This window comes from Mustela lutreola, chromosome 17, assembly GCF_030435805.1.
Source record: "Mustela lutreola isolate mMusLut2 chromosome 17, mMusLut2.pri, whole genome shotgun sequence".
NCBI lineage: Eukaryota > Metazoa > Chordata > Mammalia > Carnivora > Mustelidae > Mustela > Mustela lutreola.
Genome location: NC_081306.1, coordinates 22,555,773 through 22,581,529, shown reverse-complemented (window position 1 = coordinate 22,581,529; position 25,757 = coordinate 22,555,773). Strand labels below are relative to the sequence as shown.

Sequence of the window (25,757 nt, the reverse complement as noted above, 5' to 3'; positions counted from 1 at the left end):
CCGCCCCACCGGGGCCCTGAGACACTGTGAATGCTTCCTGGGCCCAGGCCTGCCGCTGGGGGGCCCAGGCTGACCTACAGGCTGGCGAGGCAGGTGGGGTAACCCCACCTGAGCAATCAGAGACAAGGGCAAGACACGGACTTCCGTGGCCCCAGGTGGAGAGCCCAGAGCGGCCTGGGCTAGCGCGACTGGATGGGGGAGGATGCAGGGCATCTGGGCTTGCACCTCCATTCCTGGTGCCCACACAGGGTGGGTCCCGAAACAGCCCCTCCCGAGGGAGGCCGGCGACACCCACCTGAGGTTGACCTCCTGCTCGGTGTCCTTCCGCTCACTGTCCTGCAGCGCCTGCTTCCTCCGGATCTGGATCAGGGCCTCCCGCACCTCCACCAGCCTGACACACAAGGGCCGTTTAGGTCTGGGGCCTGCCCGGCCTACCCTCCTGGCTGCCTCTGAGGGTCAGGGTCCTGGCCCAGGGTCCCTAGCTGCAGGCCCCCAGCCACGGTCACACAAAGCCAGACCTCTGAATTGGGCCGCAGTTGCACACGGCTTCCCAGAGCAAGATAAGGAGGAGGGACAGGCAGATGCCCTGGGGTCCCGCCCCAGTCGCCGCCTTCCCCAGGCCCCCAGCCTCCCAGTTACGCCTGCACCACTGGGTGGGGGGTACCTCTTGTCCAGGGCCTGCATCTGGTTCTGGTTCTGGTTCTGGGGGCTGGGGAACTGCAAGGAGGAAGGGGAGGCTAAGCCTCGTGGCCCGGCCAGCACAGACGGGGGCCTGAGCTGGGCGCGGGGTGTCCCGGGAGCAGGGGAGCTTGACTCTGGGTGGGCACAGCAGCTGCTCACCTCGAGGGCCTCCTTCTCAGGAGCCTGGGCCGCTGGCCGCAGGTCCTGCCGCAGCCTCTTGAGCTCGGCGTCCTGCAGCTGCACGCAGGCTCGGAGCTGCAGCATCTCCCGCAGCAGACTCAGCACCGCTCGCTCGCAGCGCTCCTTGTGTCCCCGCAGGGACGCCACCTCAGCCTGCAAGTCGGCCACCCTGGCCAGGGCGAGGAGCAGGCTGAGTTGGGCCCCGCCTGCCGGGGGGCGGGCACGGCCCAGCTGTCCCTCCCCAGCCCTGCCCAGGCTCACCACTGCTCTGGCTGTGTCCAGCGCTTGGGGAAGTCCCGCTCCGGGAGGGAGGTGGCGGATGCCAGGGGGCTCGACTCATGCCTCCCCATCTCCTCCAGACTCAAGAGCTCGGGGCTGGCCAGTTCTTCCTCCAGGCAGAGCCCTAGGCCTCCCAGGGTGACAGTGCTTGTCTGGGAGGGGGGTGAAGCCCCCGACGACGGGGTGCTAGCATCCAGCTCTGCAAGAAGGTGGCTCCTGGGCTGATGGGTGCCAGCTCCTAGGTGGGGCTCAGGATGATGGGGACCAAAGTCACTGCAGTGATCGGCTGAGAGTGTCTACTGGGCTCAACTTGGCCCGTCGGCTGAGTCACGCAGGCTGGCCCAGGCGGTGGGGGGTGGGGGGTGGACAGGAGCTCCGCTCTTGCTCCCCCTCAATGGGGAGCTCGTGCTCAGAGAGGCCCAGACCCCCGCCTGAGAACTCACAGCACCAGGAAGCAGAAACAACACTGTGTCCAGCCTGCCCCGCGCCAGAGCGAGCCCCCGGGGCAGTATGGCTCCTTGAGGGGTCAGGAAACAGAGCTGCCCCGGGAGGCCCACAGTGCACCCCCGCACAGGCCCTTCCCTGGACCAGCCTCCTGGCTTGGCCCCTGTTGGCACCAGGCTCACCTGGTACGGCTTCAGCCACTGGCCAGAGGCCCTGGGCCTCGCACCCACGACTGCCGAGCGCTGGACACCAGGGCGGCTGGAGGAAGGAAGGGCAGGTGGGCCTGGAAGGCTCTGGGACCTTGGGGGGCGCGTGGGGTGTCAGGAGGGCGTGCCTGCCCTCATGTCGCTCCTTCCAGGACAACAGCGCAGCAGACGAGCGGCAGGTGCTCTTCTGGAACCATCCTTCTCTCGCCAGAACCTCGTGACTTCATGGGCCAACTGCCAATGGAACTTGGGCCCTCGACCCTGCCGGCCCCCCACGGCCCCAACTGCCCATTGCCAGAAAGATCTGAGGGGCACCGCAGAGCCAGCTGGCGTGGGCAGCGGTCACTGTCCCAGGAGACAGGGCTGGGAGAGCCGGGCGCCTGGGTGGGAGGGACGTGCAGGTGCTCACGGCCGGCTGGCAGAGGGCACAAACAGGGCGCCCCCGGAGCCAGGGGAGGGTGGAGGCCACAGGCACGGGCTGCACAGTGCCTCCAGATTCCTTGCGGCCAGTCAGAAAGTGAACAGAGACAGGTACAAGTTTCCAGTGTTTTATTTCCCCCATGGGGACCCTGTGGCTGGCTCAAAATGTCATCACCATGAATCACTACGTCCCTGCTTTCCCACCCCAGGTCAGGCCAGCGCGGACCTGATCCCTGCGCCCAGTGAGCCAGGCTCGCTCACTGAGGGCAGACTGGGCCTTCCCCAGGACAAGGCAACTATTCCAAAGTCAGCCCTGGTCTGGGGGCCTTTCTGCACCCCACAGCTCAGAACAGCACCCAGACTGAGGGCCCCCGGGGGTCCAGAGTCCAGTGCTAAGATATCCCACAGACAAGCATCTGCCACAACTGCCTCCGTCCCCTCCGGGGGGTCAAGGCTGCCCCGTCCCGGTTGCCCCTGGTTAGCGGCCTGCAAAGCCCCGACTGCTGGACCGTGGCGTGTGCTGGGCAGGAACCAGGGAGCCAGCACTGGCCGTCCTGATATGATTCTTTTATTTCTCCCTTCCAGAGCCCCCAAAACGTTCGTCACCCTGTGTCCCCCAGAGGGCTCCTGCCAGGAAGGGACTGGCTTTTGAAGGCCCCACTCCCTTAAAAGGGGCCCAAACCAAGATGGACGACTGCCCCCGCCCCCAGGCTCTGCCACAGCGGCAGCCAGGTAGCCTTGTCTCAGAAGCAGTCCAAGGAATCACCTCCAGAAAGAGTTCCCTGGGGTCCTGGGGACACAGGAGAAGCAGAGTGTCCTTGCTCCAGGCCCACTGGCCCATCCCAGAGTCCACCTGCCCCAGGACCGGGACCAGAGCTGCCCCAAAAAGTGGCCCTGGGCCAAGGGTCCTTGAAGGCCAGTGGGAGCCGCCCCCCCCTCAGAAGTGCCAGTCTCTCGGTGCACACAGGCGACAGCCATCAGTCCTGATGTCGGGGTGACGGAGCCGTTCAGACCCACGGATGGTTCTCAGCATTCTCTCCAGCCAAGACCCTGGAGGGCCGTGTGGCAAGTCTGCGAAACAGCTGGCCTCCTTCTAGAGCCTGCTGCCGCGTCTGCTCCCCAGGGTGCCCGCCTCCAGGTGCAGCCCCATCACCTCAAGGTTGAAGACGGAGTGGAAGGGACAAAGCTGAGGGTCTCTTTGAGAGCTGCGAGTCCCCCAGGCCCCAGCCGGTGAAGTGCAGACGGCGTGGTCCTCCCGGGCCAGCCCGCAGGGGAGCAGACGGCGCAGCCGCAGCAAGGGGCCCACCCGCCATCTCACACGCGCACAGACACACAGACACACGCGTGCCCCGAGCACTGGGGGATGCCGCATCCACCGCTGCCCCAGGGAGCGAGGGGGCGCGGGGGGCGGGGCTCACGTCTGGGCCAGGGCCAGCTCCTCCAGGCCCCCCCTCCCGAGGCGGTACCTGGCCAGGTCCTTCCTAGTCACCAGTCCAACCACCTGCGGGAGCAAAGCCGGGGCAGGGGCTGGCAACAGTCTCTTGCAGTCGTGGAAACCCAGCCCCATGCCCTGCAGGGGGCAGCACCATGAGGGGGAGCCCCAGGGTCAGACACCTGGCCGGTCTGGGTATTGAGCCTTGTACAACCCCCCACCCACCCACCCCCGTCCAGGGGCTGAGAGCAGATCCCCGTGGCCCCCTCCCCTGCCCCTGCCCCACAGCCACGCGCCCAAGTGCGACCAGGGCAGCCAGGATACTGCGGCTACTCACCTGGTTGCAGTTGTCCACTACCACCAGGTGCCGGAGGCCGAGAGCCCGGAACAGCTTGAACACGCGCGGGAGGGACGCGTCCTGCAAAGGGGGCAGGCACGCTGCTGAGCAACCCCTGCTGGTCCCATCCGAGAAGGGTGGCACCTCCGACAGAGCCTGGGGCCGCTGGTGGCCCCCTCCCCTGCCCCTGCCCCACAGCCACGTGCCCAAGCCACCCATCCCCGGCCACGGCCCGTGGCAGTACCTGGGGCACCGTGTAGGGCGAGGGGTTCATGAACTCCGAGAGGTCCATGGTGCACTCGCGCTCGTCCTGCGACACGTGGATGGACTGGATGGGCGGGAAGCGTGGGTAGGCGTCTCGGAAGTCCTTCAGCCTCAGCCGCCGCCGCACCAGGCCCATGCTGGAGCGCTCCACGAATACCTGCAGCGGCGGGCGTCAGAGCCACGAGCCACCACCCCCTCGGCCCCCAACCCCCTGAGTGGCCAGCAGCTACCTTGTGCTTCAGGAGGACGATGAGCTGGGAGCGCAGGATCAAGCCCTGCAGCCGGGCCGGCTGTGGAAAGAGACCTCGTCTGTGAGGAGCCAAGACTGAAACCCTTCCAGCCACGAGGGCTCCCTGCTGTGATCGCAGACATCCACTGCGGGAAACCCCACCAGGCTCCCCTCAACGCGTGGCTGCCAGCTCTGGAGCCGGCGTGCTGCGGGCACTTTGCCCGCACTTGCTCACTGCTGCCCAGAGGCTGGGGCGGCAAGAGGCCGTGGTGAGACCCACCCCGCCACCCGCCCACATCTGTCCGCACCGCTTCCGACACATGTCACTGCCCCAACGCCCTGGCTGACGGCACAGCGTGGAGTCAGACCCCAAAACGCGTGGGTGCCGGCAGCCCTGACCGGCAGTCAGCAGCTCCCAGGCCGCGGTCTCCTAGCCACAGGACCCCATTCCTTTGCAGCTGGTGGACGTGAGATCCATGGGCCCACACAGGGTTTCCACTCCATGTGCCAAAGCTGAGGCCACGCACATGTATGGGCCGGACAACCACCTGCACCCGGGGGCCCCAGGTACCTGGTTGTCGCCAGCAAATTCCACCACAGGAAACCCATTGTGATTGGACGCTGCGTTGCTGAGAATGTCCACAATGACGCCCACCTTCTCCCTCCTCCGCAGGCAGGTGACCGGTGTGCTCATCACCTCCCTGGGCAAGAGTGTCTGCTGTGGCCTTGCCGCAAGCGACAACATGACTAATATCCTCTCCTCGCCCAGACGGAGGCTCGACAGGCAGGAAGCTGCCAGACACAGGAAACCGGGGACGAGGAGCCAGGGGGCCCGCCACCCGGACATCCAGACACCGGTGCGCCCTCCCCAACCTCCCAGGAATGTCTGCTGTCCACTGAACCCTGCTGGCCATACCTGGCGGTGAGCGAGTGAGAGGTGACAGGGGCCTCCCAATGCAGGAAAGGCACGCTCTGCAGCTGGATGTGCATGTCGTACAGGCCCTGAGGGGGGGTGGGCGGCGCTGAGACCGGCGGAGGGCCCCTTCCACCCCTCCGCTGCCCACCTCCCAGACCCCAGTCTCAGGCTCCCCGCTGGGGGTGGGTGGGGGCGCACAGAGCAGGGGAGGAGGCAGGCAGGCCTCCTCCCATATGCCACACCTCGATGAAGATGTCGCCCACAATCTTGGCGGTCATCAGGACCAGCATGATGGGGAAGCCATACGTCACGTTGCTGGTGGCCTCCATCATGATGACAGTCAGGCTGAGGGTCATCCTCACAATCCCACCTGCCCAGGGAGGTCATCAGAGGAGGCTGCAGCCACAGAGGCTGCTCCGTGCAAACCCCCTCATCTCCCAGTGTCCATGCCGGCACCCCACCCACTCGCCCCGGTGGTCTGGTCCTGCAGGCTGCAGAGTGGGGTCAGCAACCCTGCATGCCACAGGGTGGACTCGCGGCCCTCCGTTCCCCAGGGAGAAGGCGCCCCCTCCTGACCTTGGGACACCCACGGGGTGGCCAGGACTCACCCAGCTGGGCAGCTGCTCCCATGAGGGCATATTTGCCAGGGTCTGCCCAGATCTGTGGGGATGACAGAGGAGCTGTCAGAGGGATGGCAGCCCCCTTCTCAAGCCCACCGAGATATGTGACTCCCCCGCGGCGGGCCCTGGGCCCAGCAACACCAACCCTAGAAGAAACTCCTACATCCACACACACAGGTAATGTGGTCTGCAGTAGCACCTATGGCAACAGAAGCCTGGAAACCCCCTGGGGGTACCCCACTCAGGAGGCCCTGAAGGATCTGGGCCACACGCACATACGGGACAACTCGGCAGCTACGGCAGGAGCCCGCATTCCACGTGCCAAGGAGGGAAGCAGGGCAGGTGTGTGCAGGGAGGCCGGCAGAGTCCCCGTGTGCAGAGAGAGGGCCCAGCGTGGACCAGCAGCAGTGAAGCCACATACTGGCCACGCTGTGCAACTCCTCTCAGGAAACGCCCTTGACAAGCAAACCCGTGGAGACAGAAGGCAGGCAAGCAGCTGTAGGGGCTGGGTACGGCAGCGACTGCACCAGGAACACAGGCATGACGCTAGACACGTGACGCAGACCACCATCGCACGGGGAGAGCCCCCGAGCTGCACGCTTCCACGGCAGGAGGCCTGACAGTACGTGAATCACCCCTCAACTGAGAAAGGAAAATCGGAGCCACGCCTGGGAGGAAACATGACACAGGCATGGCAAGACCTAGAAAAGGGAGCAGGCGGGCAATGGGGACCCACTCCGACTTCTCCAGCGGTTTAAAAAATCTTATTTCAAAGACTGAAGTAAGAAAGGAAGATACACAAAAAGAAAGGCTAGCCCCCAGGGGCCGGGCACACGCGCCTGGGTCACATACTCAAGTCACACCGAGTATCTCCCCGGTCCATGCTTCTAGCACCATGTCTGCAGATGGCAGTCTCGGTCAAACACCAGCGGCCAGAAAACTCGAGGCCACGCCAAAAGACCAGGGGCTCAGATGCACCTGTCCCCTTGCACGGAAAGCCCTGGATCCCAGGCCTGGAGCGTGGAAAAGCCCACACTCACCGCAGCCCCTGTAACGTAGGACAATGAAATGCCAAAGAGCCGGCCCCAGGCGGCCCCGATGAGCAGCGATGGGATGAAGACACCGGCGGACACCGTCAGCCCATAGGTCCAGCAGGCCAGGAAGAAGTAGACCAGGGTGAAAAGGCCGAGCGTCATGGGGTTGTAGGAGCCTAGGGGAGAGGGGTCTGGCTAGGACCTGCCTCGTGGATTCACCTGGAACATGGTCACCATGCCCAGCTGCCCAGTCCTCTTCCCCCAAGTAGCCCCATCCTCAGGGGCCACAGTGAGAATCTTGGAGGCCTAGTCCCTGAGGCAAGAGGACAGGGCCTGGCAGGTGGGGCTGACCTGAGGCCAAGGGAAGGACGTGTGGACCCCTGGACACCAGGGGAGGTAGACCGCCAGGCATCAATCTAGGGCAGACACTTCCAGGCACCAAAAGAAACCCACTCAAACCTGGGACCACCCAGTCCAGGAAACTGCTGTCTGCCCAACAGCCTGGCCCAGGGCACCAAGGGCTCAGCCTCACCCCGTGTTTAAACCTTCCCGCTAAATCGCATGGACCTGCTGCGCGTGTACAGAGACAAACTAGAAAGTTCTCAGTGACCCTGTTCACAGCAGGGAGCAATTAGAGATGGCCTAAAAGAGCCCCAAACGGAAAAGGTGAAATGATGTCGTAGAATGACCACTTGCTGGCTTCCACAGGTGCACACAGCAGCCACCCTCGTGAGCCTGGTGCCATGGGTGGAGGCGAGCCACTGCACACAGCAGCACCATGGCAGACGCGCTGAAAAGGAGCGCTCTACACTTGACAACCTGTTTTTTTAATTAAAAATGAGTGCAGCTGGGGGCACGCGGCCAGGTCAGTTGGGGGAGCGTGAGTCTGAGCCCCATGGTTGGGGTGGAGGTCACTTAGAAAGGAGACGCAGTGGCCAGTGAGTGTCACCAGGCTGGAGGCCGCCCATGCAAGCAACTCCCAGAGGGAAACTCGGTGGGAGACAGGAACATCGTCACCGACGGAGACAGCAGCTGCCCTCTAGGAGGGGAAGGCCCTGGCCTACCCGAGCTCCCACCCCCTTCGCCAGCGCACCCGCCACAACGGCAAGGGTGTTGACCTCTGCCCTTGGGGCACACTGGCTGGAAGGGAACCCTCAGGCCCAGGGACTGCATGTCGGTCTCAGACCAGCCTGGAGGGGCCAAGACCCCCCATGTGGCTGATGGCATGGAGCTCAGGCACGCACCTGGGGGGTCGTGGAAGAGGCTGACCACGCTCTTCTCCGGGGTGTTGAAGAAGGCGGCGGCCATGGAGTTGTACTCGCCGTCTGCACAGAAGAGCTGCGAGGTCAGGAAAGAGAACGTCCAGTGGGTGGACTGGTCCTGGTGTCCACGATGTGACGGTTGGCTCAGGTTGTGGCCTCAGAGAGGCAGGACGCCAAGAGCCAGGCCCAGGGACGGCGAGGGCTCCAGAGGCAGGTCCAGCCTGCGGGGCCAGTCCACAGGAGCCTGGCCGGACAGGGAGTCTGTTGCTGGGGCACGCGGGGTCTCTGGGGCTCCGCAGCCGGCACCTGAGCCCTGGAGCCAGCGGGCTGAGCCCTCTCAGGCTGAGCGAGGCGGGTTCTGTGACCCCTAGGTACCCCCCAGCCCTGGACATCAAACATCTGCCCGGCCTCTGTGGCTTTGCCAGTTCTGGGCATCTTGCACACAGAGCATCACACGCACTCGGGCCGTTCTGTCTGGCCCATGTCCAAGGTGCTTCTGAGCTTCAGCCACGGCCTGGCGTATCAGAGCGTCGGCTCTTTCCACAGCCAAACACACCCACTTACGGACAAACCCCATTTTGCTGGTCAGTTTGCCAGGTGGGCCGTGGCCATGCTGTGGCCATGCTGTGGCAGGTCTGTGCATGTTTGGGGCTTCTCGGGTCCACACCTATAACACCCCCCCCCGTCCCCCATTCTGAAGTCCCCGTGTGGCCCGGGAGGAATGCTAATCTGGGAGGAGTACCAGGGAGAACCCACCCAGTGTAACTTCTGCTCTCCTGATGCTTAGCAGGTCCAGGAAGCCCACTTGAGCCGGATTTCAGCTTCTGGCCACCCTCTGGCCCCATCCCGCCTGACAGACCCACCCACTGGACCTGGGCCTCCTACCTGGAGCGGGTAGGACACAGAGCTCCCCTGCAAGGGCTGGCAGTCTCGGGATGAGTAAATCAGCACGAAGGCGACCGTGGCCGTCACTGCGGCCACCAGCATGGCCTCGATCACCTGGAGGCAGGGCCGGTGGATGTACCTAGAGCAAACAGCAGGATGGACCGGCCTCAGGACAGCTGCACAGCTGAACAGCTGTGGTGGCACCTGGAGTCCGTGTCTCAGGAGAGCTCGTCACAGGACAGGATGGGGTGACAGAGGGTGATGCAGAGCACACAATCACCGGGTCATCTCCTGGGCGCCGCCAACAGCATTTTAAGTCCAGGCAAGAGAACAAGAAGGCAGAAGTGCCTCCTCAAGCCCAGAGCCTACCCAAAGATTTTGAGAAACCCGAAACCTCCCAGAACTGCTCTCCAGGCCCGAGTGTCCCCTGGCTCAGGGCTTCCCAGGCCTCCCAACACATGAACCACTGACAAGGAGGGCTGTCAGCATGTGGCCTTCCATGCAACCCCACGGGCACAGAGCCCACAACACGCCCATTTCGAAAACCCCGGGTGCACAAAACAAAGGCTTCTCACCTGATTCGAAACATTGTCAGCCAGTAATTCAAGGCATTGAACACGGCGCCAAGAATACCACCTAGGACCAGGAGGCAACAGCGTGTAAGGGACACAGGAGAAAGGACAGGAGGACAAGGTCTGTGCGTCTGTGTGCTGTATGTCAGCACAGCCCAGCACACGCACAAGTGGATTTCTCAAAAGCTTTGCCTTCCTTCAGGGGGGAGGAGGTTTTTCAGAGTGAGAAGTGCTGTCCAGAGCTCATTCTACTGTAGAAGGGCACCCACCGAGGGGCTTCTCCAGCAGGGGGAGAGCTCCAGTCTTCCGGCTGTGGGCTCCCTCCCAGGGGTGCGTGCACAGGGCAGAGCATGGGAGGACAGCTCCCTGGCTGTGGGGGCCACAGCCCCCTCCAGCCGCGTCAAAGCTGAGCCAGGCCTGTGGTCTGGCAGGCCCGGATCCCACCACACACTGACCTCGCCGGAAGTCTCCGCCCCCACCTGAGTAGGGGGGATGGGAAGCGGTTCTTCATGGGACAGCCCTTACCCACTACGCCCATGGCGATGAAGATGGGAATTTCGTGGATTGTGTACACCATTGTCTGCGGAGGAGAGAACGAGCGCCCGTGGGAACACCGCCGGCCCTCTGCACTCTGACGTGAGCAAGGACACGGCCCGCGATCGGCCCATGCACAGGCCATCCGACACTTTCATGCAGACTACAGGGGTCCGCAGAACAGAGGCACGGCGCTTCCGAGCACACCACGCTCCCTCTAAGGGCTTTTGCCTGCTCCCGGCCGGGGTCTTCGTCCACCTGAAGGTGGGGACGGCCTGAGCTTTCGCTAAATAGCAGTCAGGGGGGCACAAGTGAGCAAGTGAGGAAGAACCCCAGGAATACATCTTGTGACCCCAAGTGACCCGAGGGCTCTGCTGTGTCCATTATGTGCGGCGCCCATGGGAGCAGGGTCCTAGTGCACAGCACCCACTTGCTCCGTGGACACGACCATATGAGCACCCTGGGCCCGTGGCCTCAGCAGACCACCCAGAGGCCCCAGCAGTGTCAGGCTTCCGGACCTGCACAGGTAGGTCAGCTGTGAGCTTCCCTACGTCCCCTCCTGGCCCCCAGCACTTACAACCAAGAGCTCAACCCTGCAGTGAAGAGCAAATGTTCCCCAAAAGCCCACACTCTCAGGATCAACCTCAAGTGTGTGACCATGACCCCAGCCAGAGAAAGCAAGACGACAAGAGAGCACAGTGTATTACCTCTGTGTCAAATCTCCCAAAATTGATAAGCCCTGGGCTGGACAGGTCCCATATATTTCCATGGTAAATGCTCAGAACGAAATTCAGGGTGAACGTGGAAATCATAGAAGCAAAGAACTGTGGGCAGAGAGGAACGAGGAACATGGGCACCGTCAGAGCCAAGCATGCCTGAGGCGGGGGAGTTGGGAGGCCCCGGGGCCGGAAGGCCGGGAGCTGGGGAGATGGGAGGGGACCCTCCCCTCCCGTCATCCAGGAGGTGCCTGGCCCCCCCTGGCTGGGCGAGCGTGTGCTGGGGCCAAGCCGTGACGAAGCTGAGGGACGAGATGTGCGGTGGTGGGGTCTGGGTGGGCCCGTGAAGGGGGCGACAAGGTGCGAACAAGGCCCATGGCTGCCGGGGGAGCACACGAGGCGGGAGGACAGCAAGCAGCTCAGGTCGGGCGATGGGCAGAGTCGGCCACAGCAGCCCCATAGGAGCACGGCTCCCAGCACAGCCAACTGGAGACCCCAGGGGAAGGCACCACAGTGCGGGCCAAGAGCCAGACGTCCCTCGAGTGAACGGAGGCCAGGTGACAGCACTGCCTGACGGAGTGGCCCTTTGCAGGCACTTACTATTCTCCACGTCAGGAACTGGTTCCAGAACGAGGCACCCTCCTCCAAGCTGAACAGGACCCCACCTGGAACGGCAAGCAGCCCAGCCCTGACGTGCTCCCCAGGACACACCGGGGAGCCTGTGACCCCAGGGCACCAAGACAGGCAGAGGCAGTCGCCAGGCCTGTTGGGCCACATGCCTGCACCCTCCTCCTCCCCCAGAGTCTGCAAACAGCAAGACCCCTCTCCCACACGGGAGGGACCATGGCTTGCCCCGTGTGGGCCGCCCTCCTCACCCACGGGGGCTCCGAATGCAGCAGACACGCCGGCCGCAGCTCCCGCGGAGACAAAGTCCCGCTTCTCCGTGTCCCTGCGGAAGTACTCAAAGATCTGCAACAGGGGGACACGGGGACTCACTTCAGTAGCCTCCCCACGGGCACCCCTGAGAGCACAGCAAGGTCAGCAAGCACCAGGGACACCAGGCCCACGGGAGAGGGCTCTCAGGACGGTCCACCCATGCGGACTCATGAAGACCACAGAACAGCCGTGGCACCACAGAACCATAGGTGCCCTCATGGGCCAACAGCCAAGGGAGGAGGCTCGCAACACTGGGGAACCTTTACAGACCACCTAAGACCCACCAGACACCTCAAAACCCCACGGAACACCAGACTAAAACCAAACAGAAGAGATGCTGAAGACACGTGCTTGATATAAAAACACAAGACTGGGGGTCCCTAGGGGGCTCAGTCATTGAGTGTCTGCCTTCAGCTCAGGTCATGATCCCGGGGTCCTGGGATCGAGCCCCGCATCAGACTCTCTGCTCAGTGGGAAGCCTGCTTCCCCCTCTCCCACTTCCCCTGCTTGTGTTCCCTCTCTTGCCGTGTCTCTCTCAAATAAATACACTTAAAAAAAAAAAAAAAAAAAAAAAAACCCAAGACTGTCCTGTAAAGACCGCAAACATCTGAATTCCCGTGTAAAGTCAGTGCAACACCCGTCAGGATGCTGGTGACTTTGGGAGGAAACGTGGCAAATTGCTGTGAAACAGATCTTGGAAGCGCAGGGTCTTCACTAGTCACGTGAGCCGCCCTGACCTCCTCCGAGGCCCCATGTGCCTCTGGCACGGCTGCGGGCAAGGCCGTGGTCCTGGGCACACCGGGGCGGTCCACGCACCTTGAAATCTCGCTTCAGCGACGTCGACCTCCCCTGGGAAATTCCAGCGGCAATGACGGAGCCCGAGTGAATCATCGGCCCCTCCTGGAAGCACAGGATAGCCGCCCTCAGACAAGTGTGGCTCTGAGAGAACTAAGTGGCCTCGGGTCACCGGCAGCAAGCAGGGTTCCGTTACCTTTCCCACTGCCAGTCCGCCCACCACGGACAAGATCACGCCGGACACTTTGATCACGAGGGTCTAAACACAAAGGAAGGCATGTCAAGTCTCTGAAGAAAGGCCGCGTATAGTCTGAGAGCGTGTAGCACAATCCGACCAAGTGCCCAGCTCAGAACCACGACACAAGGCAGGCACACAGGAAGGCCGCCGCACAATGGGCATCCTAGGCATGGGGCTCCGGCTGATTCTTCTCGAACCTTCAAATCTCTCATCCCGAGAAGTTGTGCACCCCTGAAAGCCGGAAGCAGCAGCTTCTGCTTCACTAGACACAGCCTAGGTGTGTTTGCTGACCCTGCACCCACCAGGGGGACCCCGCTGCATGTGGCGGGTACAAACCCTGCTCCTCAGGCTGCCACCGCAGGTCCCCACCCCCGGGACACAGCCCAGGGCCCCGGGAGCACCCCGCCCCGGACGAGCCAAGAGAAGCCTCTGCCTGAGGCATGCCGACCCGACACCTGGAGATGGCCACGGAGGAACCACGCTCCTAGATGCCCCAATCTCTTCAGAATTAGGGCGTTGTCAAGAATATTAAGCAGAACGTTAAGGAAAACTACAAAAACAGGAAAAAACTCACGGAAAGAGTACCTACCACTCCAACAGAGCTATTCTGACCTTGAGATACTAACTACCACGCAGAATATACGGACACGTTCCACACGGCTGGTGAGCCCAGCTGCCGCCCCGTTTAAGCACAAGTACATAATTTACAGTATGTAAGAGAAAATTCTAGCCCCTTCTGAAGCAGGTTTACGTGAAATGCACATCCACGCTCATGGGCAGCACATGAAGGGTCTGGCCAAGTCCCAGAGGCGCTCGGGGACCCACCGTAGCTCCCGCCCAGCGCGGCCTCCGGGCCTCACCTTGAGCCGGACCACGTGGGGGATCTTCACCCCGTTCAGGAAGCACTTGATCTGGGGGATCCCGCTGCCAGCGGCAACCGGCTGGAAGGAGAGAGATCAGCACTGAGCAGGCCGAGCGACGGCGGTGCTACAGCCCCCACGGGTCCCAGCAGACAGGGCCACACCGTGCCCGGGACAGGACAGCTGCCCATGGAGCTGGGTTCCTCTCCTGCTTCCTCTTATTCCAGAGGCAGTGATGATGGTGGGGAACAGGGAGCAGGCCATGGGAGGGGTCGGGAATTGAGCGGAAAAGAGGCCCAGTGTCCCAGGGGTGGGGGACGGGCACTGCAGATAGGAGCTTCCGGATGCTACACTCATGGCAGGGGAGAAGCCAAGAGAGAGGCAGGCCACAGGAATGGAGGCTTCTGGGAGAAGTCCAGGAAGGGGTGCTCCCTTCCACCCGGACCAGCCCTGCTGCTGAGGCCCTGCCGCCTTCTGCTTTGCCAGAACATGGAATGTCTGCACCAGAGGCCCTGCCAGTGTAGCCGCGTGGACCTTGCTGGCACAGGCTTCAGGGTTCCCTCCCACAGGAGCCCCCTGGCAGCCGTACCTCCACAAAGGCGACGATTGCAGAGCCCACGAGCACGAACGCGGAGTTCAGCGTGGCCCACAGCAAAAGGGAGAAGGAAAGCCCGCCCCTCTCCGTGAACTTGTCGATATCTGGTGCTCATCAAGGACGACTGGCAGCTTCACCCTTGGCCTGCCCGCTGCCCTCCTGGGCCCGTAGCACCACCCTGGCCCCCGATGCCCCCACGCAGCCACGCCTCCCCCGTGAGGATGGCAAACGTGCCTGGCAGGGAGGCCTCACCGCTAGCCGGCTCAGAGCTGCACAACCCCACCCGGTGGAGCCCGCGCCGCCTTCTCTGCCAGGGACTTCGGACAAAGGATACTGTCCTTGACGACCTTGTACTTCAAGCCAGCCACGTTCTCTACCACGATGTCAATGAAGCAGGCCACGAGGCCCGTGAGGATTCCAATCATGGCACAGATGACCCAGCGCTTCATCTCTACCGTCCGGAAGGCCTGCGGGGAGGGCAACCATCAGAAACAGGCACGGTGCGGGCACCTCCACCACAGGCCCCTCTGGACATGGTGCGTCCAGCCCCAGGGGTTCTGCAGGCCACCACCAGTGCAATGCGTGCGGGACCCCGCATCCAGGGAAGGCAGCCTCTGGTCAACATCTCAGAGGCGGTGGACCTTCCCCACCAGTTCACAGTCAGTGGCTGATAGCCCAGGCACCCAGCTGACGACTGCCTGTCCTCCTCCATCACACCCACCTAACACACCCACTCCCATCCCTGTCCCTAGGCGTCTCTGGCTCCAGGACACAAACCAGGATCGGAGGCTGGAGGACCCCAGAGGGGGTGGGAGGGGGCTGCACCCAGGCCAGGGGGCAGCACGAGGGCAGCTGAGAGCAGGGTGCATGGTGAGGACACCAGCGCAGACTCACCGTGTGGTTGATGCGCCTCTCCTCCTCCAGGAACAGCTGGTTCTCACTGTTGTCGTAGTCCAAGCTCTGCAGGAAGGCACACAAGACACACAGCTGACCCCGGTGCTCTTGGGTCATGGGGCAGAAGGGGGAGGGGCGAGGGGGCGAGGGTCTGCATGGGGTAGGGGCGGCGAGGGAGAAGGCCCACCTCGTACTTGAGGGACAACAGCTTCTCGTTGTGCGGGATCTCCTTGGGGAAAGGGTGAGGGGGGTCCGTCTCCTGCAGAAGGAAGAAGCAGAGCCGCACACTTGACAACCAGCATATGCAGGAACAGAGCAAGGAAAAGGGGGGGGGGCACATGTCTGTGTGTCCCACGAAGCCAGGAGGCTGCAAGTGCAGGCCCATGCCCTGCGGCACCACGGGCAGGTCAGGATCATCCCAGCTACACACCAGAACTCAAGTGACATGGTGTTTGTGAAACTGTGGGAAACATGTTCCTGGTCTGTGTCCCAGGTGCTGCCCTCACGTCTGAAATCCTGTGGCCTCTCTAGAGGGTGTTCTCTATTCGCTCAGGGACCGGTGGGGGCTGCCAGCCAGAGAGATCAAGGCTGACCAGAGGGCAGATTCTCAGCTCCACACCCTGACCCGTGACCTCTGCAGAGGGGGAGGGGCTGAGACTGAGCCTATCACCCACGACTGAGGAGCCCATCAGCCCCGAGGCCCCCTAAGAATGGAAGGGGTATGGGAGCCTCCAGGCACATAGGGGTGCCGGCAGGGGGCAGGGCCTGGAAGCCCTGTGCTCCTTCCACACCCCGCCCGCCCTGTGGGTGTCTTCCTTCTGCTGTTCCCGGGTCCTGTCCTTGACAATGAACCAGTTTCCCTGAGTTCTGTGAGCCGTTCTAGCAAATTATGGCTGGACAAGGAGGTATGGAACCCTGACTTATAGCTGGTGACAGCCTGGACATGGGGGCGGTCTCGTGGGACCCGGCCGGCAGCCTGGGGAGGGGGTCTGCACTCATGCCTGGCAGATGGTGTCAGAACTGAGTTAAGCTGTAGGACACCCAGCTGCTGTCTGCAGAGGACGGGAGAGCGAATTGCTGAGGAAACCCACACGTTCAGCATCTGCAGTGTGGTACTCACAACCCTCAACACTGCTGCGACAGGATAAAGGACAAAGTCCTCACGATCATCTCAACAGACTCAGAAAAATGATCTAACAAACATCTAACACTCCTTCAAGACAAGAATACGTAACAGAGTAAGAACAGAAAGAATCTCCTCAGCCTGATCAGGGTGTCCAGGAAAACCCCACGGCGAGCGTCCCAGTCAACGGTGAGAGACAGAAGCTTCTCCCCTCAGATCAGGAACACGACAAGGACACCTGCCCGGGCCCCGCCTGCTCCATATGGCCCTGGAGCTCCGACCATGGCAGGGAGGCAAGAAGAGATAACAGGCATCCAGAGCAGAAAGGAAGAAATGAAACTCACTATTGGTAGATGACATGACCTCGCATACACAAAATCCCCAAAAATACGCTAAGAAATTATCAGAATAACGTGCTCAAAAAGACTGCAGGACAGAAGGCTGGTGCGCAAACCCACGGGCTTCTCCACACGCCTGCAAGCACAGCCAGGAAGGAAATCCAGAGAACTGCAGTGACAAAAGCAGCGAGAATAAAATAACTGAAGTGTATTCCCCAGATACACTCGACGAAGGAACACATGTACACTGACAACCACAGAGCGCTGCCGGGAGGAGTGGGAGGCAAGAATGAACGGAAGGATGCTGCGTCCTTCTGTCAGGAGACTGGGAGTGAAGCCGCGGCGGGCAGCCCTGAAACTACATGGAAATGCACAGGGTCTCGAGCAGCCAAAACGACCCTAAAAAAGGAGAACAGGGGCACCTGGGGGGTTCAGCCGGTGAAGCGTCTGTGTTCAGCTCAAGTCATGATCCCGGGGTCCTGAGATCAAGCCCTGTGTCGGGCTCCTTGCCCAGCAGGGAGTCTGCTTCTCCCTCTGCCTGCCACTCCCCCTGCTTGTGCTCATGCACTCTCTCAAAATAAGTAAATAAAATCTTACAGAAAAGGCAAAAGGAAAACAAAGCTGGAGGACTCTCACTTCCTAGTTTCAAAACTCACCACAAAAGACCTAGTCCTCCAGAGGGCATGGCCCGGGGACAAGGACAGACACGGGCATCAGTGCAAGAGAAGCAGAGCCCCGAGAGAAACCCTCGTGTTCATGGCCAACTGGTTCTCTAAGACGGTGCCTAGATGACTCATTAGGAAAGACTGGTTTTTCAGAGAGAGGGTCCTGAGAGTCCAGACACCCACACGCGAATGAGCTCGTACCTTTTTTCTCCACTGAACACAAGATCGGTGAAAAATGAATGGATCAAAGGTCTAAAGTCAGAGAACTCTCAGAAGAAAACAGAAAATCTTTATGATCTTGGGCTAGGCAGTGGCTTCTTCAACACGACGCCAACAGCACGGCACCAACAACACAACAGACAACTTGACGTACTTACAATCAAAGCTTTTGTGGGGCACCTGGGAGCCACAGTCAAAGGCTGAGTGTCCTACTCTTGATTTCGGCTCAGGTCATGATCCCAGGGTCGTGGGATCAAGCCCTGTGTCAGGCTCTGCGATGGGCCTGGAACCCGCTCCAGATTCCATCTCCCTCTCCCTCTCCCCTACTGCACCTTCCCACTCTCTAAAAAATAAAATAAAATAGGCTCTGTGCTTTCAAAAACACTGTCAGAAAGCGAGAAGACACCCTAAGACGGGGTCTGCAGATTTCGTACCTGACCAACAACACGCGTCTAATATACAAAGAGTTCTTGTAACCCAACGACAAAAATACAAACAACGCGATTAGAGTGGCACAGGATGTGAAGAGATGTTGCTGCAAAGAAGACATACACGTGGCCACCAGCGCAGGAAAGATCAGCTGGCCGTCACTGGCCATCAGAGGGGGGGAAGGTCAGAACCGCAAAACCCTGGGGAGGAAGTCAAGTGCAAGGCTGGAGAACAGGGCAGGCTCAAGAAACATTCCCTGCCAGCTACCACACAGCTTGGCACGGGGGCAGGAGAAGAGGACAAAGGTCCAAAGGTCCCTATCTAAAGGTCCCTGACCCTTGAGATCCCTGTCCCCAGAGCCCACCTCCTGCCCACTCAGGGCCCCTGTCCCACACGTGCTGCCGGCTCCTCTGGCCTTGCTTCCTCCATTTGCATAGGACAGGCTCAGGGCAACCTCCTGCATGCACTTGCCCCATCTCTGCTCATGTAGATCAGCCTCAGGGGACACAGACCCTCAGAGCCAACTTCCTTGGTTGCCCAAGCTCTGGGGGCCCGCCCACGGTCTGCTCATCATTTTGTCCCCCAGCTCTGCAGAGACTGCCCACACCTGCCCTCCCACTCTGCACGGAACTGTCCACACCTGCCTCCTCGCTCCGGACAGAGCTGCCTGTACCTGTCCCCGAGCTCTACACTGCCTTGCTTGCTGTCCATCGCCTTCCTGTTTGCTGTTTACCCCTGCACTCTGCTCGGCACCTCCACAAGAGTGAGCCATGACCTTCCTGGGGGTGGGCAGGGGCTGAGAGCTGCAGGGTGGAGCGAATCCACTACTCACTGGGTCGAGCAGCTCATCGTCTAGCTCCACGTTGCTCATCTGTCCAACCCGGAAGAATGCTGAACGTGGCGACTGGAAGAGAGATTGCAGGTGCTCAGCCGCAGGTCATGTGACCAGTGCTGGACCCCAGACAAGTCCAGACTCTGCATGAGCCCAGGCCTTCTTTTCCCCACAGGGCCCCCTATTACCTTGGCCTAAGACACGGCCGAAACGGCAGACACCTGCCAACCCTGGGGATGAGATCGGAAGGTCGCCCACGCCCAGGTTCCCCCACCCAAGCCACTTCCCGAGTCCCCTCATCATGAGACTGAGGGGCTCCGGCAGGCAGGGAGCCGTCCCCGGCTTCCAGGCAGGCCCTCCAGACACACAGCCACACTCCTGTCAGTCCCCGGGGACAGACAGGCAGGCACTTGACTGTCCTCACATGCACCGCATGGCAGAGGCCTGGGAAGCAGAACACAGGCGCCCGGCAGGTGTGCGTTGCCGTGAAACCTGTTTCGATTGGGGTCGGTACATCCCAGATGCTGCATGGAAGCCTGACCCGGGGTTCCTCGGCAGCGCAGGTGGAGCTGGCTGCCCCGTCATTTACCCTGCGGCCCTCCATGACCGCGACACCCACACCAGCCCCCGGAACCACAGCCCCATGGGTTCAGCCGGGAGCAGATGACCCTCCTCCTGCCACACCAGCAGCTCAGCAGTCAGCTCACCCTGCACCCCATAGCGCCGGTCTCCCTGCTGGACCCCTCACGTGGGAACAGGAGCCCCGTGACGGCAGCACTTGCATCCCCGTGTGTCGCTGCACGTGTTCTTGCCTGACCTCTCGCCGCGCCTGACGTACCAACTGCCCAAGCAGGGCGCTGCAGTATGCACAGTCCGCAGGCTTGGGCCGCACATGCTTGCCCCACCAGGGGGCCTTCTGAGCCGCGTGTGCACGCGGGCATCGCCATGCTCCCCGCGCACAGATGGGCGCCCTTCACACACGCATACCGAGAGCCAGCGACCGGGGGTGGCAGAGAGAAACCCATTTCTCTTTAAGAACACCGACAGTGTCCCCAAACCGCCGACTCCAGGAGAACTATCCCTGCTGGCCACCGTGCCGGCCCCGCAAGGAACCCCCGTTCTCAAGCTGGCTGCCACCTCCGCTCCACTGACAGGACACGTGTGAGCAGGAAGGGGTCTGGGCCACCACCCAGCCCGCAGCTTAGCCACAGCAACACCAAATGCACATCCCCGGGGATATGTCTGTACACACAGACCGGCCAGCCAGACGGGGTGCACAGATGGACAGACCCCACTGAACAAGGCCAGGCCACGTGGACAGTGTGACGGGATCCACACCCCGAACCGGCAGACGGAGCTGTAGAGAAAGGCTGTTTGGTCACTTCCAACGCCCCCACCAGTGACCAGGAAAGAAGCTCGGTTACATGGGACCGTCACCCCTCCGCAACAAGGGACCCAAAGTCAGGACCCATCACACATCTCCTCTCGCCTCTGCAGTTTCCAAGAGCCACGTGGCAGCCTTGGGAGAGGTGTGACAAGAACGGTCAGGTCAGGGGATGCCTGTCCCCTGTCAGTCAACGAAGCATCTGCCTTCCACTCAGGTCATGATCCCAGGGTCCTGGGATCGAGTCCCACACAGGGCTCCCTACCTGCAGCCTGCTTCTTCCTCTGTCCCTGCTCTCTTTTTCTCGCTAACAAATAAAATCTACCAAAAGAAAAAAAAAAAACGAACAGTCTAGTCAGCACAGACTTACTGGCTCAGGGGATACAGGCCCTTAGCCCCTGACCAGAGGACGCCAGCAGGGCAGGGGGGCACCCCAGGAGGGCATGCCTCGACTGGGAGGTGGCGGCCCCTCCCTTCTCCCCCCCGCCCCCGCTTCTCTCTTTGGGCTGTACGTGCATCTTCCAGAAAATATCTTTTGTGGTGAAGCAAGCTGATTTAGAGCTCAGTGATCTCCTCGAAGTGTCTGTGTCTTCCCCTTGAACACAGGTTAGATCACGTACCAGCTCCTCAAACTACAACACGTACAAGAGGCCAGACAGAGGCTCTGGGGACTGATGCCGAGGAAAAGTGGCCAATCCCACAAATTACACACTGAGCAGCCGCACTGACCCGACCTCAAAACGTCGGGCCCGGGGGAATGGGAGCGGGTTGGGTGCGGGAGGGGCGACCTAGAGGCAGGACAAGAGAGCTCCGTGCCCATGCCCGCGCTCTGCACACTGACCACGGTAGCACGGATGCAGACACAAGGTCAAGGGCAGAGGGTGCCCACGTGCCCATGCTGACGTCCCAGTGTCCACTCGGTGCTACCGTTTTGTGGGCCGGAAGCCATGGAGGAACCTGGGGAAGGCGCATAGGCCCTCTGTGTGTGGCCTTGTCAACTTCCTGCAAATCCACGCTTATCTGTAAACATTAAAAAACGGGATGGCCACAGCAAACTGAGAAACTTCTGTGTGTCACGGGAGACAACAGAGTGGAAGGAAAGGCAGCCCGCATGACGGGAGAACGTACTACAGATCGCGCACCCGAAAGGAGTTAACACCTGCCTCACGTCAGGAACTGAAGTCAACAAAACAACCTGGTAAGAAACAGTGGGGGGAAAAAAAGAAAAGAAAAGAAAAGAAACAGTGGGCAGAGGACCTGAAGACACGTCTCCAACGGTGACACACGCACAGCCAATAAGCACATGAAAACACACTTGACACCAGCAGCCGAACCACAAGGACATGCTGCCCCCAGCGCAGCGTGAGCCAGGGAGGGGGCCGGAAGCACGCTGGGTGGGTGCACGGCGGCACAGCAGCTGTGGAGAGCAGTGTGGGACGACCACGTGCCCCAGTGATCCGACCCCTGGCATGTCCTCAAAGACACGGGATGACCACGTGACCCAGGGATCCAACCCCTGGACATGGGAACCCATGTGACTCACATCAGCCAAGGGCTGGAAACGACACCAGCGTCCCCTGACAGATGAGTGGGAAAACTGGTCAGGGCCCACCCGGGCAGCAGAAGGTCGCAGGGCCTTGAAAAGGAAGGAAATTCTGCAACCTGCTACCACGGGGAACAGGGACGAATCTCGGGCACATTATGTTGAAGAAAGCCGCCTGTCACAAAAAGACACACATGCCACAGTGTGAGACTTCTAAAACAGTCAGGTTTACAGAGAGGGAAAGCAGAAGGGTGGGCCCCAGGGCCTGGGTAGGGGCGGGTGCTGGGTGTTTCATGGGGACAGTTTCAGTTGTGCAAGGCGGCCCAGTTCCCCAGGGAGCTGGCGGGACAGTTACACAACAGCATGCAGGCCTCTGAGTGCAGGGAGCTCTGCGCTGGTCATGGCGGTGAATTCTGTTGTATGTTCTCACTCACAGTAAAACCAAGTTTACAAACAATCCCAAGGCCATGACCTGTCCCGCTGGACTGGTGTGTGTTCCCGCAGCCGCCAGGCTCCACGCTCAGCACGGAGGACACGGGGCTCCAGCAGCCACAGGCTTCCAGGCTAAGCACACAGACGCCCATGAACAGGGTAACTGCAAACGTGAGGAAGCCTGTGAGGTCAGGCTGATGAGGAGGCCTGCAGGCTGAACCCCATCCCAGTGAGGAAAAGGACTGCGCTGTGGGGGGGGGGGGCGCAGTCCCAGGACCCTCAGTCTAAGCCTGGGCCCAGTCCTGTCCCTCAGCTCTCACTGACCCCGCACAGGTGAAACCAAAGGCAGGAGGGACACAGACCTGGGCAGCCCTCAGGCAGCCCACCCCAACCCTACCAGCGAGGCCATGGGTGGGCAGAGAGCGAGGAGGGACCTCCAGGAGGAGCTGAGCCCGGTGCTAAGAGCCACCTCGGAGGAAGATGGGGTGCTCGCTTACTGCAGAGCACAGCTCGAGGGGCCGGTGAGGACGACAGATGAGCCACCCATGAGCGCCGCCTCTGCTGCCCCTGGCACTCCAGGCTGCGGTCTGGGGCCCCAGCTGTATGGGCAGGACACAGAAGTAAGCCAGTTCCCAAAGAAGCTGGATCCTTAGAACGGATTCTAAACCTGAGAGTCCTATCCCCACCCCGTGCTGCCAAGTGTCTCAGGAGGAGCTTCCTGAAGCCGTGGGCCCTGGAAATGTCCCACAGTCACCAACTCCAAGGCTATCCCACCCTCCGCCTCCGGAGCGTCTGTTTCTGCCTGAGAATTCCCTGCAGAAGCTCTGGAAATGCTCCGCTTCCCGCTGCCCACACACATGACAATGACTTGCTGGCTGACCTCACTCTCTCCCAGCGGCTGAATGGCAGTGACACTCTGGTAACTCACCATGACCCCCTGCTCCAGCATGTTGGGCCCAGGGGCCTGATAAAGGGAAGAGCAGCCCACAGGGGCCTCTGAACAGCTGCTCCGGGGCAGGTGGAGGCTTAGCTCAGGGCGGCCAGGTCTCTCCTGCCCAGGGCCATGCTTCTCCCCGTGGGGCACTCAGCAGCCTGCCAAGCAACAGCTTCAGGAGGCTGGCCGGCTCTGCTGTGCCCACGCCACCACCATCCCACTCTGGGTGTCGGGCAAGAAACCCCAAAGGGCCGGGAGGTGGCCAAGATGAGCTCCCACGTCAGAGTCACTAGGACGTGTCCATAGGATGGTTGTTGGTCCGGGGTGTCCTTTTGGTTCCAATGGCCCCCGACTGGCAGCACCTCACAGGCCACTGTCTGCCGCAGAGCTAGGGTGCCCCCGAGCCCAACTCTGAACTTGCCCTGCGAGCCCAGAGCACACCTTCCCCACAAGAAAGCTGGCATCAAGGAATCCCATCAGCTGCCAGTGGGGTCACCTGGTGAGCAATAACCCAAAGACCGTCACTTTCGTGCTGTCTCCGGTACTAACCCACGGAGTGGCCACCATCCACCAGCCGGGACGGGCACTGCTCAGAGCGGCACACACATTCACCTTCCTGCAGGGGGTCACCCTGAGGCAGCAGAGGCCGCGGGGCTTGCCTCCTGGGGTGCGTAGCGGTTTCCCCCTTGCCATCAGTCTGCATGATCCCTGAAGACTGAAATCTCCAGCTTCCTACAGGACTCCCCCTGAGAGAAAGCTGGATTCAAAGCCAAGAGCTGTCCCCTACAGGTCTGACCTACCTCTCTCCCCGCTCCGATTTACTTTCCAAACTCACAGAGGATCCCATGGACGCTCTCCATTCTTTCCCACCTGTCGGACTGCCTGTGCGTCTTGCACTCAAGACTGGACCCCGATGGTACCTCTCCTGCCCTTGGGGCCCCTCAGTCTTCACAGAGCACCAGGCATGCTTCTCCACGAGCCTGCAGCCAGTAGGAAGGAAGCTGCTTTTGCACCTCTGTTCTGTGTAAATTGCAGGCAGCCAGGCACACAGTATGTGCATAGTAATTCTTTTTCAGTTGTTTAAGAGAAGCTAGTCAGGTGTTACTAAACACAAATGCTCAATAGTTTGCAAACAGTTTTTAACGATTTTTTTTTAAGAGTTCAAAAGACTCTTCTTAAAAAAAAAAAAAAAAAAGCCAACTCCTTTGGTCAACTTGCAAAGTGGGAAACACACGTTCAGTCCTGAGATAAACCCAAATTCCACCTCAATGTTTCTAGCACTTTCCCTGTCGACTCTTAAAACCAGTTTCACGATTCCCTTTCATAGACCCTAGGCTACTTTCTTTTAGAAGGAAAAAATAACAAAGCACCCTTAAGGCCCTCCCCTCCAAATTAGCCATTTCAGGTCACTTCTCGTGTAGATAACAGAGGGCATTTCCGAACAAGATGCCACTCAAAGAGTAGACCTGCACTTTCACGCTCATGCATTTCCAAGGGAGGGAGGCAACCTGGGGATAAGCCCTACAGAAACGGCCTGACGTTTGCCTCCTTCCCGCTTTTTGAGGACTGTTCCAATGGTTAATGGACAGAGAAGAAAAAAGGAACAAGAATAACAACCAAAAGCAGAGTAAGACCGAGCGACAAAGAGAAACAGCTCATTAACTCAAAATGAACACAACACCCGTGCACGCTTGCAAAGCCGCAACCCGAGTCACCGAGCGGCGCAACCGCTCTGACCTGTTGCTTAGAGCGCGGGTCTGCACGCTCTCCCGTCGCGTAACTGGTGAGGAAACCGCGGTGGAGACACCCACCACCCCTAAGATCGCCCCGCACGGACGCGTGCAGAGAAGGGGCCCGCAGAGCGCCGCACTACCGAGAGCAGCCGGCGGCCGGCAGCTCGTGCGCGCTCGGAGCACAGGGTCACGGTGAGCTCGGCCTGCTCCTCGAGCCCCGCAGCCACCCGGCCCCGAGCTTCCTCCCTTCCGGGACCCCAGAGCCCCAGGGCCTCGATTCCGAGGCCAGCGCTGCCACGTGCGGAAGACGACCCCGGGCCCATTCCCGCGCCCGACCGCGGCGCATCCCCTCCTCTTCACCGGGTGGCGATCGGAGCACCGACGCGCCGGTCAGCACCGGCCAGGCACAAGGCCACCGGCGAGGGAGCCACCCTCCGCATGCCAGAGCCGCTGACCCCCGAGTGCGAGCGGCGCGGAGGGCCTGGTCCACGCCCGCCACGGCGAGGCCGGCTCCCGGCGCGGGGAGACTGAGGCGCGGGCCCGGGGCTCTCCCGGCGGACCGGCCTCACCTGACGGGCGGCCGCCGGCCCGGCCCCGTTCAAGAGCGGCGTGCTCTCCCCGGCCGGCGCCCCGGGCCGCGCTGTCCTCCGCAGCAGCGGCGCCGCCTCGTCGTCGTCCAGGTCGCGGCCGGACCACGACACCTTCTTAGACACGTTAGCCATGGTCCGCGGCAGACGGCCCGGCCGGGGAAGCGCGGCGACCGGGTGTTTGTTCTCGTGACCCGCGCCGCGCCCAC

General features: G+C 61.3%; 2 protein-coding genes across 4 annotated transcripts in view; both read right to left on the bottom strand.

The window, feature by feature from the left end:
- Nucleotides 1-3,523, bottom strand: part of CCDC154 (coiled-coil domain containing 154) — an 8,403-nt gene extending 4,880 nt beyond the window's left edge. Inside the window, exons 1-6 of the mRNA XM_059155530.1 lie at nt 3,517-3,523; nt 1,811-1,884; nt 1,123-1,436; nt 841-1,030; nt 665-717; nt 296-391 (exon numbers count right to left, since the gene is read on the bottom strand). Coding sequence (XP_059011513.1) covers nt 296-391; nt 665-717; nt 841-1,030; nt 1,123-1,436; nt 1,811-1,884; nt 3,517-3,523 — 734 coding nt within the window. The remainder of the gene's footprint in view (nt 1-295; nt 392-664; nt 718-840; nt 1,031-1,122; nt 1,437-1,810; nt 1,885-3,516) is intronic.
- Nucleotides 2,325-25,757, bottom strand: CLCN7 (chloride voltage-gated channel 7). Of its 3 annotated transcripts, XM_059154016.1 has the most exons (25): nt 25,531-25,757; nt 18,936-19,007; nt 15,517-15,588; nt 15,330-15,395; nt 14,770-14,902; nt 14,430-14,539; nt 13,841-13,921; nt 12,939-13,001; nt 12,764-12,847; nt 11,887-11,980; nt 11,612-11,676; nt 11,003-11,119; nt 10,287-10,341; nt 9,765-9,825; nt 9,190-9,328; nt 8,287-8,380; nt 7,049-7,218; nt 5,997-6,048; nt 5,631-5,758; nt 5,389-5,474; nt 5,044-5,173; nt 4,474-4,533; nt 4,224-4,400; nt 3,980-4,060; nt 2,325-3,711 (listed from the first exon to the last, which is right to left on the bottom strand). In XM_059154016.1, the coding sequence occupies exons 1-25, from the start codon at nt 25,681-25,683 to the stop codon at nt 3,625-3,627; spliced, it is 2,430 nt and encodes an 809-aa protein (XP_059009999.1). In that variant the 5' UTR covers nt 25,684-25,757; the 3' UTR covers nt 2,325-3,624. The 3 variants fall into 3 exon arrangements, with proteins under 3 accessions (XP_059009999.1, XP_059010000.1, XP_059010001.1); XM_059154017.1 differs by lacking the exon at nt 18,936-19,007; XM_059154018.1 differs by lacking the exons at nt 18,936-19,007; nt 25,531-25,757 and adding an exon at nt 21,863-22,007.